This window comes from Heptranchias perlo, chromosome 19 (genome assembly GCF_035084215.1).
Source record: "Heptranchias perlo isolate sHepPer1 chromosome 19, sHepPer1.hap1, whole genome shotgun sequence".
In the NCBI taxonomy this organism is placed as follows: Eukaryota; Metazoa; Chordata; class Chondrichthyes; order Hexanchiformes; family Hexanchidae; genus Heptranchias; species Heptranchias perlo.
The window spans coordinates 45,470,201-45,488,430 of record NC_090343.1 but is presented as its reverse complement, the minus strand read 5'-3'; the positions used below and the strand labels follow the sequence as shown (position 1 = coordinate 45,488,430).

The 18,230-nt window shown below is 58.3% G+C and overlaps 1 protein-coding gene across 1 annotated transcript in view; it reads right to left on the bottom strand.

Annotated features, from left to right (window-relative positions):
• The window catches only part of nelfcd (negative elongation factor complex member C/D), a 46,446-nt gene extending 28,515 nt beyond the window's left edge, over positions 1 to 17,931 (bottom strand). The window contains exons 1-2 of the mRNA XM_068000672.1: positions 17,769 to 17,931; positions 12,111 to 12,226 (exon numbers count right to left, since the gene is read on the bottom strand). Coding sequence (XP_067856773.1) covers positions 12,111 to 12,226; positions 17,769 to 17,900 — 248 coding nt within the window. The 5' untranslated portion in view covers positions 17,901 to 17,931. The remainder of the gene's footprint in view (positions 1 to 12,110; positions 12,227 to 17,768) is intronic.
• Between the last annotated feature and the right edge of the window lie 299 nt (positions 17,932 to 18,230).

Sequence of the window (18,230 nt, the reverse complement as noted above, 5' to 3'; positions counted from 1 at the left end):
CCACAGGATGCACTGCAGCAACTCGCCAAGGCTTCTTCGGCAGCACCTCCCAAACCCACGACCTCTACCACCTAGAAGGTAAAGGGCAGCAGGCACATGGGAATAACACCACCTGCACGTTCCCCTCCAAGTCACACACCATCCCGACTTGCAAATATATCACCGTTCCTTCATCGTCGCTGGGTCAAATTCCTGGAACTCCCAACCTAACAGCACTGTGGGAGAACCTTCACCACACGGACTGCAGTAGTGCAAGAAAGCCGTTCATCACCACCTACTGAAAAGCAATTAGGGATGGGCAATAAATGCCGGCCTTGTCATCCCATGAGCGAATAATTTTTTAAAATCCCACACAAAACGGGCTCAGTCACTATCCTATCCCACAGGGCCCAGTGTCAGTCACTATCCTATCCCACACGGCCCAGGGTCAGTCACTATCCTATCCCACAGGGCCCAGTGTCAGTCACTATCCTATCCCACACGGCCCAGGGTCAGTCACTATCCTATCCCACACGACCCAGTGTCAGTCACTATCCTATCCCACAGGGCCCAGGGTCAGTCACTATCCTATCCCACACGGCCCAGGGTCAGTCACTATCCTATCCCACAGGGCCCAGGGTCAGTCACTATCCTATCCCACACGGCCCAGGGTCAGTCACTATCCTATCCCACAGGGCCCAGGGTCAGTCACTATCCTATCCCACACGGCCCAGGGTCAGTCACTATCCTATCCCACAGGGCCCAGGGTCAGTCACTATCCTATCACACACGGCCCAGGGTCAGTCACTATCCTATCCCACAGGGTCCAGGATCAGTCACTATCCTATCCCACACGGCCCAGGGTCAGTCACTATCCTATCCCACACGGCCCAGGGTCAGTCACTATCCTATCCCACAGGGCCCAGGGTCAGTCACTATCCTATCCCACACGGCCCAGGATCAGTCACTATCCTATCCCACAGGGCCCAGGGTCAGTCACTATCCTATCACACACGGCCCAGGGTCAGTCACTATCCTATCCCACAGGGTCCAGGATCAGTCACTATCCTATCCCACACGGCCCAGGGTCAGTCACTATCCTATCCCACACGGCCCAGGGTCAGTCACTATCCTATCCCACACGGCCCAGGGTCAGTCACTATCCTATCCCACAGGGCCCAGGATCAGTCACTATCCTATCCCACACGGCCCAGGGTCAGTCACTATCCTATCACACACGGCCCAGGGTCAGTCACTATCCTATCCCACACGGCCCAGTGTCAGTCACTATCCTATCACACACGGCCCAGGGTCAGTCACTATCCTATCCCACAGGGCCCAGTGTCAGTCACTATCCTATCCCACACGGCCCAGGGTCAGTCACTATCCTATCCCACAGGGCCCAGTGTCAGTCACTATCCTATCCCACAGGGCCCAGTGTCAGTCACTATCCTATCCCACAGGGCCCAGGGTCAGTCACTATCCTATCCCACAGGGCCCAGTGTCAGTCACTATCCTATCCCACAGGGCCCAGGGTCAGTCACTATCCTATCCCACAGGGCCCAGTGTCAGTCACTATCCTATCCCACAGGGCCCAGGGTCAGTCACTATCCTATCCCACAGGGCCCAGGGTCAGTCACTATCCTATCCCACAGGGCCCAGGGTCAGTCACTATCCTATCCCACAGGGCCCAGTGTCAGTCACTATCCTATCCCACACGGCCCAGGGTCAGTCACTATCCTATCCCACAGGGCCCAGGGTCAGTCACTATCCTATCCCACAGGGCCCAGGGTCAGTCACTATCCTATCCCACACAGCCCAGGGTCAGTCACTATCCTATCCCACACGGCCCAGGGTAAGTCACTATCCTATCCCACACGGCCCAGGGTCAGTCACTATCCTATCCCACAGGGCCCAGGGTCAGTCACTATCCTATCCCACAGGGCCCAGGGTCAGTCACTATCCTATCCCACAGGGCCCAGGGTCAGTCACTATCCTATCCCACAGGGCCCAGGGTCAGTCACTATCCGATCCCACAGGGCCCAGGGTCAGTCACTATCCTATCCCACAGGGCCCAGGGTCAGTCACTATCCTATCCCACAGGGCCCAGTGTCAGTCACTATCCTATCCCACACAGCCCAGGGTCAGTCACTATCCTATCCCACAGGGCCCAGGGTCAGTCACTATCCTATCCCACAGGGCCCAGGGTCAGTCACTATCCTATCCCACAGGGCCCAGTGTCAGTCACTATCCTATCCCACACAGCCCAGGGTCAGTCACTATCCTATCCCACACAGCCCAGGGTCAGTCACTATCCTATCCCACAGGGCCCAGGGTCAGTCACTATCCTATCCCACAGGGCCCAGGGTCAGTCACTATCCTATTCCACAGGGCCCAGTGTCAGTCACTATCCTATCCCACACGGCCCAGGGTCAGTCACTATCCTATCCCACAGGGCCCAGGGTCAGTCACTATCCTATCCCACAGGGCCCAGGGTCAGTCACTATCCTATCCCACACGGCCCAGGGTCAGTCACTATCCTATCCCACACGGCCCAGGGTCAGTCACTATCCTATCCCACAGGGCCCAGGGTCAGTCACTATCCTATCCCACAGGGCCCAGGGTCAGTCACTATCCTATCCCACAGGGCCCAGGGTCAGTCACTATCCTATCCCACAGGGCCCAGGGTCAGTCACTATCCTATCCCACAGGGCCCAGGGTCAGTCACTATCCTATCCCACAGGGCCCAGTGTCAGTCACTATCCTATCCCACAGGGCCCAGGGTCAGTCACTATCCTATCCCACAGGGCCCAGGGTCAGTCACGATCCTATCCCACAGGGCCCAGGGTCAGTCACGATCCTATCCCACAGGGCCCAGGGTCAGTCACTATCCTATCCCACAGGGCCCAGGATCAGTCACTATCCTATCCCACACGGCCCAGGGTCAGTCACTATCCTATCACACACGGCCCAGGGTCAGTCACTATCCTATCCCACACGGCCCAGGGTCAGTCACTATCCTATCCCACAGGGCCCAGTGTCAGTCACTATCCTATCCCACACGGCCCAGTGTCAGTCACTATCCTATCCCACAGGGCCCAGGGTCAGTCACTATCCTATCCCACAGGGCCCAGGGTCAGTCACTATCCTATCCCACAGGGCCCAGGGTCAGTCACTATCCTATCCCACACGGCCCAGGGGCAGTCACTATCCTATCCCACACGGCCCAGGGTCAGTCACTATCCTATCCCACACGGCCCAGGGTCAGTCACTATCCTATCCCACAGGGCCCAGGGTCAGTCACTATCCTATCCCACAGGGCCCAGGGTCAGTCACTATCCTATCCCACAGGGCCCAGTGTCAGTCACTATCCTATCCCACAGGGCCCAGGGTCAGTCACTATCCTATCCCACAGGGCCCAGGGTCAGTCACTATCCTATCCCACAGGGCCCAGGGTCAGTCACTATCCTATCCCACAGGGCCCAGGGTCAGTCACTATCCTATCCCACAGGGCCCAGTGTCAGTCACTATCCTATCCCACACGGCCCAGGGTCAGTCACTATCCTATCCCACACGGCCCAGGGTCAGTCACTATCCTATCCCACACGGCCCAGGATCAGTCACTATCCTATCCCACAGGGCCCAGGGTCAGTCACTATCCTATCCCACAGGGCCCAGGGTCAGTCACTATCCTATCCCACACGGCCCAGGGTCAGTCACTATCCTATCCCACAGGGCCCAGGGTCAGTCACTATCCTATCCCACAGGGCCCAGGGTCAGTCACTATCCTATCCCACACGGCCCAGGGTCAGTCACTATCCTATCCCACACGGCCCAGGGTCAGTAACTATCCTATCCCACACGGCCCAGGATCAGTCACTATCCTATCCCACAGGGCCCAGGGTCAGTCACTATCCTATCCCACAGGGCCCAGGGTCAGTCACTATCCTATCCCACAGGGCCCAGGATCAGTCACTATCCTATCCCACAGGGCCCAGGGTCAGTCACTATCCTATCCCACAGGGCCCAGGATCAGTCACTATCCTATCCCACAGGGCCCAGGGTCAGTCACTATCCTATCCCACACGGCCCAGGGTCAGTCACTATCCTATCCCACACGGCCCAGTGTCAGTCACTATCCTATCCCACAGGGCCCAGGGTCAGTCACTATCCTATCCCACAGGGCCCAGGATCAGTCACTATCCTATCTCACACGGCCCAGGGTCAGTCACTATCCTATCCCACACGGCCCAGGGTCAGTCACCATCCTATCCCACAGGGCCCAGGGTCAGTCAGTATCCTATCCCACAGGGCCCAGGGTCAGTCACTATCCTATCCCACAGGGCCCAGGGTCAGTCACTATCCTATCCCACAGGGCCCAGTGTCAGTCACTATCCTATCCCACACGGCCCAGGGTCAGTCACTATCCTACCCACAGGGCCCAGGGTCAGTCACTATCCTATCCCACACGTCCCAGGGTCAGTCACTATCCTATCCCACAGGGCCCAGGGTCAGTCAGTATCCTATCCCACAGGGCCCAGGGTCAGTCACTATCCTATCCCACAGGGCCCAGGGTCAGTCAGTATCCTATCCCACACGGCCCAGGGTCAGTCACTATCCTATCCCACAGGGCCCAGGGTCAGTCACTATCCTATCCCACAGGGCCCAGGGTCAGTCACTATCCTATCCCACAGGGCCCAGGGTCAGTCACTATCCTATCCCACACGGCCCAGGGTCAGTCACTATCCTATCCCACAGGGCCCAGGGTCAGTCACTATCCTATCCCACAGGGCCCAGTGTCAGTCACTATCCTATCCCACAGGGCCCAGTGTCAGTCACTATCCTATCCCACACGGCCCAGGGTCAGTCACTATCCTATCCCACAGGGCCCAGTGTCAGTCACTATCCTATCCCACAGGGCCCAGGGTCAGTCACTATCCTATCCCACACGGCCCAGGGTCAGTCACTATCCTATCCCACAGGGCCCAGGGTCAGTCACTATCCTATCCCACAGGGCCCAGGGTCAGTCACTATCCTATCCCACACGGCCCAGGGTCAGTCACTATCCTATCCCACACGGCCCAGGGTCAGTCACTATCCTATCCCACAGGGCCCAGGGTCAGTCACTATCCTATCCCACACGGCCCAGGGTCAGTCACTATCCTATCCCACAGGGCCCAGTGTCAGTCACTATCCTATCCCACACGGCCCAGTGTCAGTCACTATCCTATCCCACACGGCCCAGGGTCAGTCACTATCCTATCCCACACGGCCCAGTGTCAGTCACTATCCTATCCCACACGGCCCAGGGTCAGTCACTATCCTATCCCACACGGCCCAGGGTCAGTCACTATCCTATCCCACAGGGCCCAGGGTCAGTCACTATCCTATCCCACAGGGCCCAGTGTCAGTCACTATCCTATCCCACACGGCCCAGTGTCAGTCACTATCCTATCCCACACGGCCCAGGGTCAGTCACTATCCTATCCCACAGGGCCCAGGGTCAGTCACTATCCTATCCCACACGGCCCAGGGTCAGTCACTATCCTATCCCACACGGCCCAGGGTCAGTCACTATCCTATCCCACAGGGCCCAGGGTCAGTCACTATCCTATCCCACACGGCCCAGTGTCAGTCACTATCCTATCCCACAGGGCCCAGTGTCAGTCACTATCCTATCCCACAGGGCCCAGGGTCAGTCACTATCCTATCCCACACGGCCCAGTGTCAGTCACTATCCTATCCCACAGGGCCCAGGGTCAGTCACTATCCTATCCCACACGGCCCAGGGTCAGTCACTATCCTATCCCACAGGGCCCAGGGTCAGTCACTATCCTATCCCACAGGGCCCAGGGTCAGTCACTATCCTATCCCACACGGCCCAGGGTCAGTCACTATCCTATCCCACACGGCCCAGGGTCAGTCACTATCCTATCCCACACGGCCCAGGGTCAGTCACTATCCTATCCCACAGGGCCCAGGGTCAGTCACTATCCTATCCCACACGGCCCAGGATCAGTCACTATCCTATCCCACAGGGCCCAGGGTCAGTCACTATCCTATCCCACACGGCCCAGGGTCAGTCACTATCCTATCCCACAGGGCCCAGGGTCAGTCACTATCCTATCCCACACGGCCCAGGGTCAGTCACTATCCTATCCCACACGGCCCAGGGTCAGTCACTATCCTATCCCACACGGCCCAGGGTCAGTCACTATCCTATCCCACACGGCCCAGGGTCAGTCACTATCCTATCCCACAGGGCCCAGGGTCAGTCACTATCCTATCCCACACGGCCCAGGGTCAGTCACTATCCTATCCCACAGGGCCCAGGGTCAGTCACTATCCTATCCCACACGGCCCAGGGTAAGTCACTATCCTATCCCACACGGCCCAGGGTCAGTAACTATCCTATCCCACACGGCCCAGTGTCAGTCACTATCCTATCCCACAGGGCCCAGGGTCAGTCACTATCCTATCCCACAGGGCCCAGGGTCAGTCACTATCCTATCCCACACGGCCCAGGGTCAGTCACTATCCTATCCCACACGGCCCAGGGTCAGTCACTATCCTATCCCACACGGCCCAGGGTCAGTCACTATCCTATCCCACACGGCCCAGGGTCAGTCACTATCCTATCCCACAGGGCCCAGGGTCAGTCACTATCCTATCCCACAGGGCCCAGGGTCAGTCACTATCCTATCCCACAGGGCCCAGGGTCAGTCACTATCCTATCCCACACGGCCCAGGGTCAGTCACTATCCTATCCCACACGGCCCAGTGTCAGTCACTATCCTATCCCACACGGCCCAGGGTCAGTCACTATCCTATCCCACACGGCCCAGTGTCAGTCACTATCCTATCCCACACGGCCCAGGGTCAGTCACTATCCTATCCCACACGGCCCAGGGTCAGTCACTATCCTATCCCACAGGGCCCAGGGTCAGTCACTATCCTATCCCACAGGGCCCAGTGTCAGTCACTATCCTATCCCACACGGCCCAGTGTCAGTCACTATCCTATCCCACACGGCCCAGGGTCAGTCACTATCCTATCCCACAGGGCCCAGGGTCAGTCACTATCCTATCCCACACGGCCCAGGGTCAGTCACTATCCTATCCCACACGGCCCAGGGTCAGTCACTATCCTATCCCACAGGGCCCAGGGTCAGTCACTATCCTATCCCACACGGCCCAGTGTCAGTCACTATCCTATCCCACAGGGCCCAGTGTCAGTCACTATCCTATCCCACAGGGCCCAGGGTCAGTCACTATCCTATCCCACACGGCCCAGTGTCAGTCACTATCCTATCCCACAGGGCCCAGGGTCAGTCACTATCCTATCCCACACGGCCCAGGGTCAGTCACTATCCTATCCCACAGGGCCCAGGGTCAGTCACTATCCTATCCCACAGGGCCCAGGGTCAGTCACTATCCTATCCCACACGGCCCAGGGTCAGTCACTATCCTATCCCACACGGCCCAGGGTCAGTCACTATCCTATCCCACACGGCCCAGGGTCAGTCACTATCCTATCCCACAGGGCCCAGGGTCAGTCACTATCCTATCCCACACGGCCCAGGATCAGTCACTATCCTATCCCACAGGGCCCAGGGTCAGTCACTATCCTATCCCACACGGCCCAGGGTCAGTCACTATCCTATCCCACAGGGCCCAGGGTCAGTCACTATCCTATCCCACACGGCCCAGGGTCAGTCACTATCCTATCCCACACGGCCCAGGGTCAGTCACTATCCTATCCCACACGGCCCAGGGTCAGTCACTATCCTATCCCACACGGCCCAGGGTCAGTCACTATCCTATCCCACAGGGCCCAGGGTCAGTCACTATCCTATCCCACACGGCCCAGGGTCAGTCACTATCCTATCCCACAGGGCCCAGGGTCAGTCACTATCCTATCCCACACGGCCCAGGGTAAGTCACTATCCTATCCCACACGGCCCAGGGTCAGTAACTATCCTATCCCACACGGCCCAGTGTCAGTCACTATCCTATCCCACAGGGCCCAGGGTCAGTCACTATCCTATCCCACAGGGCCCAGGGTCAGTCACTATCCTATCCCACACGGCCCAGGGTCAGTCACTATCCTATCCCACACGGCCCAGGGTCAGTCACTATCCTATCCCACACGGCCCAGGGTCAGTCACTATCCTATCCCACACGGCCCAGGGTCAGTCACTATCCTATCCCACAGGGCCCAGGGTCAGTCACTATCCTATCCCACAGGGCCCAGGGTCAGTCACTATCCTATCCCACAGGGCCCAGGGTCAGTCACTATCCTATCCCACACGGCCCAGGGTCAGTCACTATCCTATCCCACAGGGCCCAGTGTCAGTCACTATCCTATCCCACAGGGCCCAGGGTCAGTCACTATCCTATCCCACAGGGCCCAGGGTCAGTCACTATCCTATCCCACAGGGCCCAGGGTCAGTCACTATCCTATCCCACACGGCCCAGGGTCAGTCACTATCCTATCCCACAGGGCCCAGGGTCAGTCACTATCCTATCCCACACGGCCCAGGGTCAGTCAGTATCCTATCCCACACGGCCCAGGGTCAGTCACTATCCTATCCCACAGGGCCCAGGGTCAGTCACTATCCTATCCCACAGGGCCCAGGGTCAGTCACTATCCTATCCCACAGGGCCCAGGATCAGTCACTATCCTATCCCACAGGGCCCAGGGTCAGTCACTATCCTATCCCACACGGCCCAGGGTCAGTCACTATCCTATCCCACACGGCCCAGGGTCAGTCACTATCCTATCCCACAGGGCCCAGTGTCAGTCACTATCCTATCCCACAGGGCCCAGGGTCAGTCACTATCCTATCCCACACGGCCCAGTGTCAGTCACTATCCTATCCCACACGGCCCAGTGTCAGTCACTATCCTATCCCACACGGCCCAGGGTCAGTCACTATCCTATCCCACACGGCCCAGGGTCAGTCACTATCCTATCCCACACGGCCCAGGGTCAGTCACTATCCTATCCCACACGGCCCAGGGTCAGCTCTAGGGGTCAGTGTGTGGGTGTTGAACTCCTATATTTTTCTCAGACTCTGCTGACTGATATGGGTCAGGAAAAACTCATCGGACACTGGATTAAAAACAGTAAACATTCCCTTTTTACCATGGGCGGGTGGGGTGGAGTTGATTTTCAATCCAGGTTTTGTATATTGTTAGTTGGATAAAAACTTTTCAATAACTTGTACCAGTGTGTAACATCTGCAGAATGAGCATTGTTGAATGTCTGGATTAGGATTTCTTGTTGCGTAGATAAAATAGTTGGAGGTTTGGTGCCACCCTGTGGTCAGAAACACATACTGCAGGCCAGCGTTCCAGCCTTTTGTTTCCGGAAAGCCTTTGACAAATACAGATGCCCACACAGGAGACTATGGAACAAGATCGATGGGTATGGAATTAGGGGAAGGGTAGAAAATTTAGATGAAAACCTGGTCTGAAGGAAGGACACAGAGAGTAGGAGTTACGGGCAGTTTCTCAGAGTGGTTGGAAGTGGGTATCAGTGGTCTCACAGGGTTCAGTGCTGGGGCGACTTCAGTTCACTGGTCTTAAGAGTCTTGAGTTACTGAAAGAGTTTTATCCAACTAACAAGATACCAAAAGCTAGACTGAATTTCAAACCCATCTCCACATGTTGTGTAAAAAGGGAGTGTACATCAATGCTTCGGATATAGGTGAAAAAATAGCAGCCTTGAAATTAGGGTAGTGTTGAGAATGTGGACATGGGCCAGGGGCCTGGACAATGGCCAATGTAGTATCCATTTTTTTTTAAAAGGGAGACAGAACTAATCCGGGTAATTACAAGCCAGACAGATTAATATCCGTTGGAGGGGAAATTTTGGAATCTTTAATTAAAAAATGAAATTATAAATATCTAGATGAGGGGAAATAATTAGAAGCAACCAACAGGGATTTCAGAAAGGAAGATCACGCCTGTCAAACCTGATGAGTTCTTTGAGGAGTTGACGGATATGATGGAGGGGGGGAAATGCAGTAGAAGAAAGCCTTTGATAAGGTACCACACAGGAGAGTGTTGGAGAAGATTAAGGGGTATGGAATTAAGGGGAGGAGAGCAAAATGGATTAAAAACTGGTTAGAGGAGAGAAAACGGCTTTATAAATAGAGGCATAGAATATAAAAGCAAGGAAGTTATGATGAACCTTTATAAAACACTGGTTTGGCCACAACTGGACTATTGTGTCCAGTTCTGGGCACCGCACTTTAGGAAAGATGTGAAGGCCTTTGAGAGGGTGCATTAGAGATTTACTAGAATGATTCCAGGAATGAGGGACTTTAGTTACGTGGATAGACTGGAGAAGCTGGGATTGTTCTCCTTGGAACTGAGAAGGTTGAGAGGAGATTTGATAGAGGTATTCAAAATCATGAAGGGTCTAAACAGAGTAGATAGAGAGAAACTGTTCCCATTGGCGGAAGGGTCAAGAACCAGAGGACATAGATTTAATGTCATTGGCAAAAGAACCAAAGGTGACATGAGGAAAAACTTTTTTACACAGTGAGTGATTAGGGTCTGGAATGCACTGCCCGAGGGGGTGGTGGAGGCAGATTCAATAATGGCCTTCAAAAGGGAACAGGATAAGTACTTGAAAGGAAAAAAATTGCAGGGCTACGGGGATAGGGCAGGGAGTGGGACTAGCTGGATTGCTCTTGCATAGAGCCGGCACAGACTCGATGGGCCGAATCTAACCTTTCTATGATTCTAACGGAGAGGGGGAGTTAAAGGCACTTTCTCAGAATGGTTGGAAGTGGGTAGCGGTGTCCCAGAGGGTTCTGCTCTGGGACCACTTCAGTTCACTGTGTACACTACTGATTATACAAAAATAGAACACAAACCAACAGAAATTAAAGAAAAAAGATGTTAAAGGGAACCTTGTTATTTTGGGTGGTGGGGGCGGGGGTGGAGATGGAAGGGAGTGAGAATACTTTCAGTATTTGTTCACTTGCGAGGAGACATTTATCTTTTCCCTCCAATGGATTGGCAGCCAGGTTGGATCTCAGAATAGGCGTACGCCCCAGGACAGCCAGCAGTTGTCGCTGGCTGCCAGTGCATGGATCAATGTCAGACCCAGCCCTGGATGTTGATCCTCTTGCTCCAGCTTAAAATTCAATTCCGAGCTCCCCAATGGTCTAGCGGGTAAAGACCCCGCCCAGTGCAGCACTGAGGCACACAATACTGGTCTGTGCCAAATTAGCTGATCTCAACCAGGGACACTCACAGCCCAGGTCCTTACATGAAGAACAGGTGTGTGGCACTGAGGGAACTGCACCACAAGGGCAGGAGGCAGTAGAATGACCAGAGGTTATAGAGCGGGCTTAACTCTTGGAGAACGGGATCGCCCTTGTATCTGTTCAAACATTTGTAGTTTGTACATTATCATCTGTACAACACAGAGTCTGCGACCTAAATGTTATAAGGAGAATCCGAGGGAACAGATTGAAAGAGCGCATTGCTGTGGTTATAGGATTTTTTTGAACAGAAACTTGTTCCATTTTTAATTTCAGAGATAAAATGTACTCAAAGGGGATAAGAAAACTACTTCTGCCCACAGAGTGGCCGGCACAGTGCTGGGTGTGACCAGCGCCGGGTGTGGCCGGCACAGCGCCGGGTGTGACCAGCGCCGGGTGTGGCCGGCACAGCGCCGGGTGTGGCCGGCACAGCGCCGGGTGTGGCCAGCGCCGGGTGTGGCCGGCACGGCGGTGTGGCCGGCACAGCGCCGGGTGTGACCAGCGCCGGGTGTGGCCGGCACAGCGCCGGGTGTGACCAGCGCCGGGTGTGGCCGGCACAGCGCCGGGTGTGACCAGCGCCGGGTGTGGCCGGCACAGCGCCGGGTGTGACCAGCGCCGGGTGTGGCCGGCACAGCGCCGGGTGTGACCAGCGCCGGGTGTGGCCGGCACAGCGCCGGGTGTGACCAGCGCCGGGTGTGGCCGGCACAGCGCCGGGTGTGACCGGCACAGCGCCGGGTGTGACCAGCGCCGGGTGTGGCCGGCACAGCGCCGGGTGTGACCAGCGCCGGGTGTGGCCGGCACAGTGCTGGGTGTGGCACCAGGTTTGTGCATAACTATGGGTTTCAGTTACCGTTTCAGTGTGTTGAAGATAGGCGGCTCCATTATGTAATCTCGGCTGGAGAATTTCTGAAGGCACTCCTGCTGCACCTCTGCATCATCTTCACCGTCCCCATCTTCTTCATCGTGCTGTGTGGGGATATCAAATTGTTAGTCAGGCCGACGACATGCTTCCCTAGCACACTCTCTCTTTTTCTAGTTTTCTCTCCCCCTCCCCTGAAGATACTGATTTAAGCTTCAACTCTGACCCTTCAAAACCCAAACGGAATGATCACCTTCTGAGTCTGAAGGTTGTGGGTTCAAGTCCCACTCCAGGGAATGGAGTACAAAATCAAGGCTGACACGCCAGTGCAGTACTGAGGGAGTGCTGCACTGTCGGAGGTGCTGTTTTTTTGGCGAAGACATTAAACTAAGGCCCCATTTGCCCTCTCAGGTGGATGCAAAAGTTCCCATGGTGCTATTTCGTAGGAGAGCAGGGGAGTTCTCCTCGGTGTCCTGGCCAGTATTTTCCCTCAACCAACATCATTAAAACAAATTATCTGGTCGTTATCTCGTTGCTGTTTGTGGGATCTTGCTGTGTGCAAATTGGCTGCTGCTTTCCTACATTACAACACTTCAAAAGTACTTCATTCGTTGTAAAGCACTTTGGGATGTCCTGAGGTTGTGAAAGGCCCTACATAAATGCAGGTTCTATTTTTTTTTATTCCAAAATTGGTCTCCCAGCAGGTCACTGAGATCAGGAGGTTCCCAGGTTCATCCCCTGCGCTGGATTAGCTCTTGGTTAGGATGGCAGCAGAAGGTTAGTAAGGGGAAAATCAGCCAGAGTCTCCAATCTTGACCGTTATCCAGTTACCATCACTGGAAGCACACACGTGGAGATGTTGGGTCAAGAACAGTATCGGGCTCCGCTGTGGTGTCTCCACTGGTCAAATGGTCATCCAATGAATATGCAGAATGGCACCATTGACCGGGTACCATGGGGCTGCTGGTACCTATGGAGCCATATCCCAGCATGGGCCAATGCCATTGGGAGAGGGGAGCAGTTTGGCAGGGGTGGAGGGGGAGATGATAAAGAAACAAATGTACAGGACTAGCAGGCCATAGGCTTCAAACTGGGGACAATACAGGATCCCAGGAGGTCCTGGAAATCATTTAATTTCTGAATTTTGCTGCTCTTCGTGCAGTAGCACATTATTCCCATGCTGTACACCAGTGCAACCATTTCCTGCTGTAGCTGAGACTGTCTGCTGGACCTTAATTCAAACGGATCACTGGGATTGTGTTAGTATTGGCAGGGGGTCCCCGCCAGCGGGACAGCATGGGCAGGGGGGTCCCCGCCAGCGGGACAGCATGGGCAGGGGGTCCCCGCCAGCGGGACAGCATGGGCAGGGGGTCCCCGCCAGCGGGACAGCATGGGCAGGGGGTCCCCGCCAGCGGGACAGCATGGGCAGGGGGTCCCCGCCAGCGGGACAGCATGGGCAGGGGGTCCCCGCCAGCGGGACAGCATGGGCAGGGGGTCCCCGCCAGCGGGACAGCATGGGCAGGGGGTCCCCGCCAGCGGGACAGCATGGGCAGGGGGTCCCCGCCAGCGGGACAGCATGGGCAGGGGGTCCCCGCCAGCGGGACAGCATGGGCAGGGGGTCCCCGCCAGCGGGACAGCATGGGCAGGGGGTCCCCGCCAGCGGGACAGCATGGGCAGGGGGTCCCCGCCAGCGGGACAGCATGGGCAGGGGGTCCCCGCCAGCGGGACAGCATGGGCAGGGGGTCCCCGCCAGCGGGACAGCATGGGCAGGGGGTCCCCGCCAGCGGGACAGCATGGGCAGGGGGTCCCCGCCAGCGGGACAGCATGGGCAGGGGGTCCCCGCCAGCGGGACAGCATGGGCAGGGGGTCCCCGCCAGCGGGACAGCATGGGCAGGGGGTCCCCGCCAGCGGGACAGCATGGGCAGGGGGTCCCCGCCAGCGGGACAGCATGGGCAGGGGGTCCCCGCCAGCGGGACAGCATGGGCAGGGGGTCCCCGCCAGCGGGACAGCATGGGCAGGGGGTCCCCGCCAGCGGGACAGCATGGGCAGGGGGTCCCCGCCAGCGGGACAGCATGGGCAGGGGGTCCCCGCCAGCGGGACAGCATGGGCAGGGGGTCCCCGCCAGCGGGACAGCATGGGCAGGGGGTCCCCGCCAGCGGGACAGCATGGGCAGGGGGTCCCCGCCAGCGGGACAGCATGGGCAGGGGGTCCCCGCCAGCGGGACAGCATGGGCAGGGGGTCGACGCCAGCGGGACAGCATGGGCAGGGGTCCCCGCCAGTGGGACAGTATTGGCAGGGGGTCCCCGCCAGTGGGACAGTATTGGCAGGGGGTCCCCGCCAGTGGGACAGTATTGGCAGGGGGTCCCCGCCAGTGGGACAGTATTGGCAGGGGGTCCCCGCCAGTGGGACAGTATTGGCAGGGGGTCCCCGCCAGTGGGACAGTATTGGCAGGGGGTCCCCGCCAGTGGGACAGCATGGGCAGGGGGTCCCCGCCAGTGGGACAGTATTGGCAGGGGGTCCCCGCCAGTGGGACAGTATTGGCAGGGGGTCCCCGGCAGTGTGTCAAGTGTTGGCAGGGGGTCCCCGGCAGTGTGTCAAGTGTTGGCAGGGGGTCCCCGGGAGTGTGTCAAGTGTTGGCAGGGGGTCCCCGGCAGTGTGTCAAGTGTTGGCAGGGGGTCCCCGGGAGTGTGTCAGTGATTATAGGGGTCCCTGGGAGTGTGTCGGTAATGGCAGGGGGTCCCTGGGAGTGTGAGAGTATCCGCAGAGCGTCCCTGGGAGTGTGAGAGTATTAACACCACCCCCCAATTCAGAAACATTTGAAAACCACTATGATCTGTCACAAAGCAGCTGTCCTTTGCAGATTTAACACTGTATTTTTCATAAGTCTCCATTAGCAAAACAAAATTTTAAAAATGGAAACGAGTGAGATTGAAGCAATTTACTCTTTCAGTTACTGTCACTGTCTAAAACTACTGGCACTTTATGTCCAAACATGCAGTGAACAGCACAGGCAACACTGAACTTCTTGCACCGAGTTCTGAACTTGTGATGTCAACCAGGTAATTATTTCTGTATATCGCGCAATTCTTTCTCAATTCCTACCCTCCATTCTTCAATCTCCTCTCGAGCCCAGGAGCAGTGAGGCAATTACACATTTTAATACTTATTTGTGCAGGAGGAGTGCACACTTTGCTTTGTCACACTCTGGTGAGAGCACACTCAGGTCCTGAGCTGACACCCCAATCGAGTAAAAGTTGTCTCCTTGATTAAAGCTGTTAAATTTTATTAACGAGTTCCTCATTAATAGGTGCAAATTTACACATTTGTTGGAGTCGCCCATAAATATTAACAGTCTTGGTTACACAACGACAACTTGCATTTATATAACCCCTTTAATATAGTAAAACGTCCCAAGGCGCTTCACAGGAGCGAACAAACAAAATTTGACACCAAGCCACATAAAGAGATATTCGGACAGGTGACCAAAAGCTTGGTCAAAGAGGTAGGTTTTAAGGAGCATCTTAAAGGAGGAGAGAGAAGTGGAGAAGTTTAGGGAGGGAATTCCAGAGCTCAGGCCTAGGCAGCTGAAGGCACGGCCACCAATGGAGGAGCAATGGAAATCAGGGATGCACAAGGCCAGAATTCGAGGAGCGCAGGGATCTCGGAGGGTTGTAGGGCTGGAGGAGGTTACAGAGATAGGGAGGGGCGAGGCCATGGAGGGATTTGAATGGAAGGATGAGAATTTTTAAAACGAGGCTTTGCCGGACCTCAGCAATTGGAAGGAGATGCAGAGGGAAAGGAGACCGGGGGGGGGGGGATGCAGAGGGAAAGGAGACCGGGGGGGGGGGGGGGGGATGCAGAGGGAAAGGAGACGGGGGGGGGGATGCAGAGGGGAAGGAGACGGGGGGGGGGGGGATGCAGAGGGGAAGGAGACGGGGGGGGGGGGGGATGCAGAGGGGAAGGAGACGGGGGGGGGACGGGATGCAGAGGGGAAGGAGACGGGGGGGGGGGGGGGATGCAGAGGGGAAGGAGACGGGGGGGGGGGGGGGATGCAGAGGGGAAGGAGACGGGGGGGGGACGGGATGCAGAGGGGAAGGAGACGGGGGGGGGACGCCGAGGGGAAGGAGACGGGGGGGGGACGCCGAGGGGAAGGAGACGGGGGGGAGACGCCGAGGGGAAGGAGACGGGGGGGGGGACGCCGAGGGGAAGGAGACGGGGGGAAGGAGACGGGGGGGGGGACGCCGAGGGGAAGGAGACGGGGGGGGGGGGGGGGGAAGGAGACTGGGGGGGGGGGGGAAGGAGACGGGGGGGGGGGGGGAAGGAGACGGGGGGGGGGGGGGAAGGAGACGGGGGGGGGGGGGAAGGAGACGGGGGGGGGGGGGGAAGGAGACGGGGGGGGGGGGGGGAAGGAGACGGGGGGGGGGGGGGAAGGAGACGGGGGGGGGGGGGGAAGGAGACGGGGGGGGGGGGGGAAGGAGACGGGGGGGGGGGGGGGAAGGAGACGGGGGGGGGGGGGGGAAGGAGACGGGGGGGGGGGGGGGAAGGAGACAGGGGGGGGGGGGGGAAGGAGACGGGGGGGGGGGGGGGAAGGAGACGGGGGGGGGGGGGGGGAAGGAGACGGGGGGGGGGGGAAGGAGACGGGGGGGGGGGGAAGGAGACGGGGGGGGGGGGGGGGGGGAAGGAGACGGGGGGGGGGGGGCGAAGGAGACGGGGGGGGGGGCGAAGGAGACGGGGGGGGGGGGGCGAAGGAGACGGGGGGGGGGGGCGAAGGAGACGGGGGGGGGGGAAGGAGACGGGGGGGGGGGAAGGAGACGGGGGGGGGGGAAGGAGACGGGGGGGGGGAAGGAGACGGGGGGGGGGGGGGGAAGGAGACGGGGGGGGGGGGGGTGGAAGGAGACGGGGGGGGGGGGGGAAGGAGACGGGGGGGGGGGGGGGGGGGGGAAGGAGACGGGGGGGGGGGGGAAGGAGACGGGGGGGGGGGGGGAAGGAGACGGGGGGGGGGGGGGAAGGAGACGGGGGGGGGGGGGGAAGGAGACGGGGGGGGGGGGGGGGGGGGAAGGAGACGGGGGGGGGGGGGGGGGGGAAGGAGACGGGGGGGGGGGGGGGGAAGGAGACGGCGGGGGGGGGGGGGGGAAGGAGAGGGGGGGGGATGCAGAGGGGAAGGAGACGGGGGGGGGTCAGAGGAAAGGGGATGAGGGGAAGGGAGAAGGAGGCAGAGGGTCGGGGGCAACAGATGTGGGGCTGGGGGCAACATGGGCGCGAGGAAATTGGAAATGGCCTTGGAAGGGTGAAATATTTTGGAATTGGGTCTCTGGCCATCAATCACTCTGAAGCGGAGGTCAGACACGGTCTGGTGCCCCGCCGCCTCCTGCCGTTAGCCCCTCCCCTCCCCCGGCCGTTGGCCCCGCCTCTCCGCCCGGCCCCTCCCCCCGGCCGTTGGCCCCGCCTCTCCGCCCAGCCCCTCCCCCCCGGCCGTTGGCCCCGCCTCTCCGCCCGGCCCCTCCCCACGGCCGTTGGCCCCGCCTCTCCGCCCGGCCCCTCCCCACGGCCGTTGTCCCCCGCCCACCTCCCTCACGGCGCCTCTCCGCCATTCGCGGCCTTTCCTTTAGCTTTGAACAGAATGAGGCGGATGCGGGGCCTCGCCCTCACCGTGAAGCCATCCTGCTCCTCCCAGTCCGCAGCGCTCCCGAAGTACTCCTCGTTCATCCCCTTCCCCCGGACCCCGCCGCCGGCTCCAGCACACACACCGCTCCGGCCACTACTCTCCCCCAGGCCACTCATGGACCGAGATACAAACAAACAGCGGCTGATAGCAGAGGGTCCTCAGCCGGCTGTGGCACCTGACCTCCCTGCACAGCGACATCTGCAGCACCGGTGGAGCAATTACAGTCACTGCCACTGCAAGATTGAACTTCAGGACTGCCAAGTGATGCAATGATACAACACAGAAGGGGGCCATTCGGCCCACCCTGCCTGTGCTGGCTCTTTGAAAGAGTTACCCAATTAGTCCCACTCCCCTGCACTTTTCCCATAGCCCTGTAAACTTTTTCCCTTCAAGTATTTATCTAATTCCCTTTGAAAGTTACTATTGAATCTGTTTCCGCCACCCTT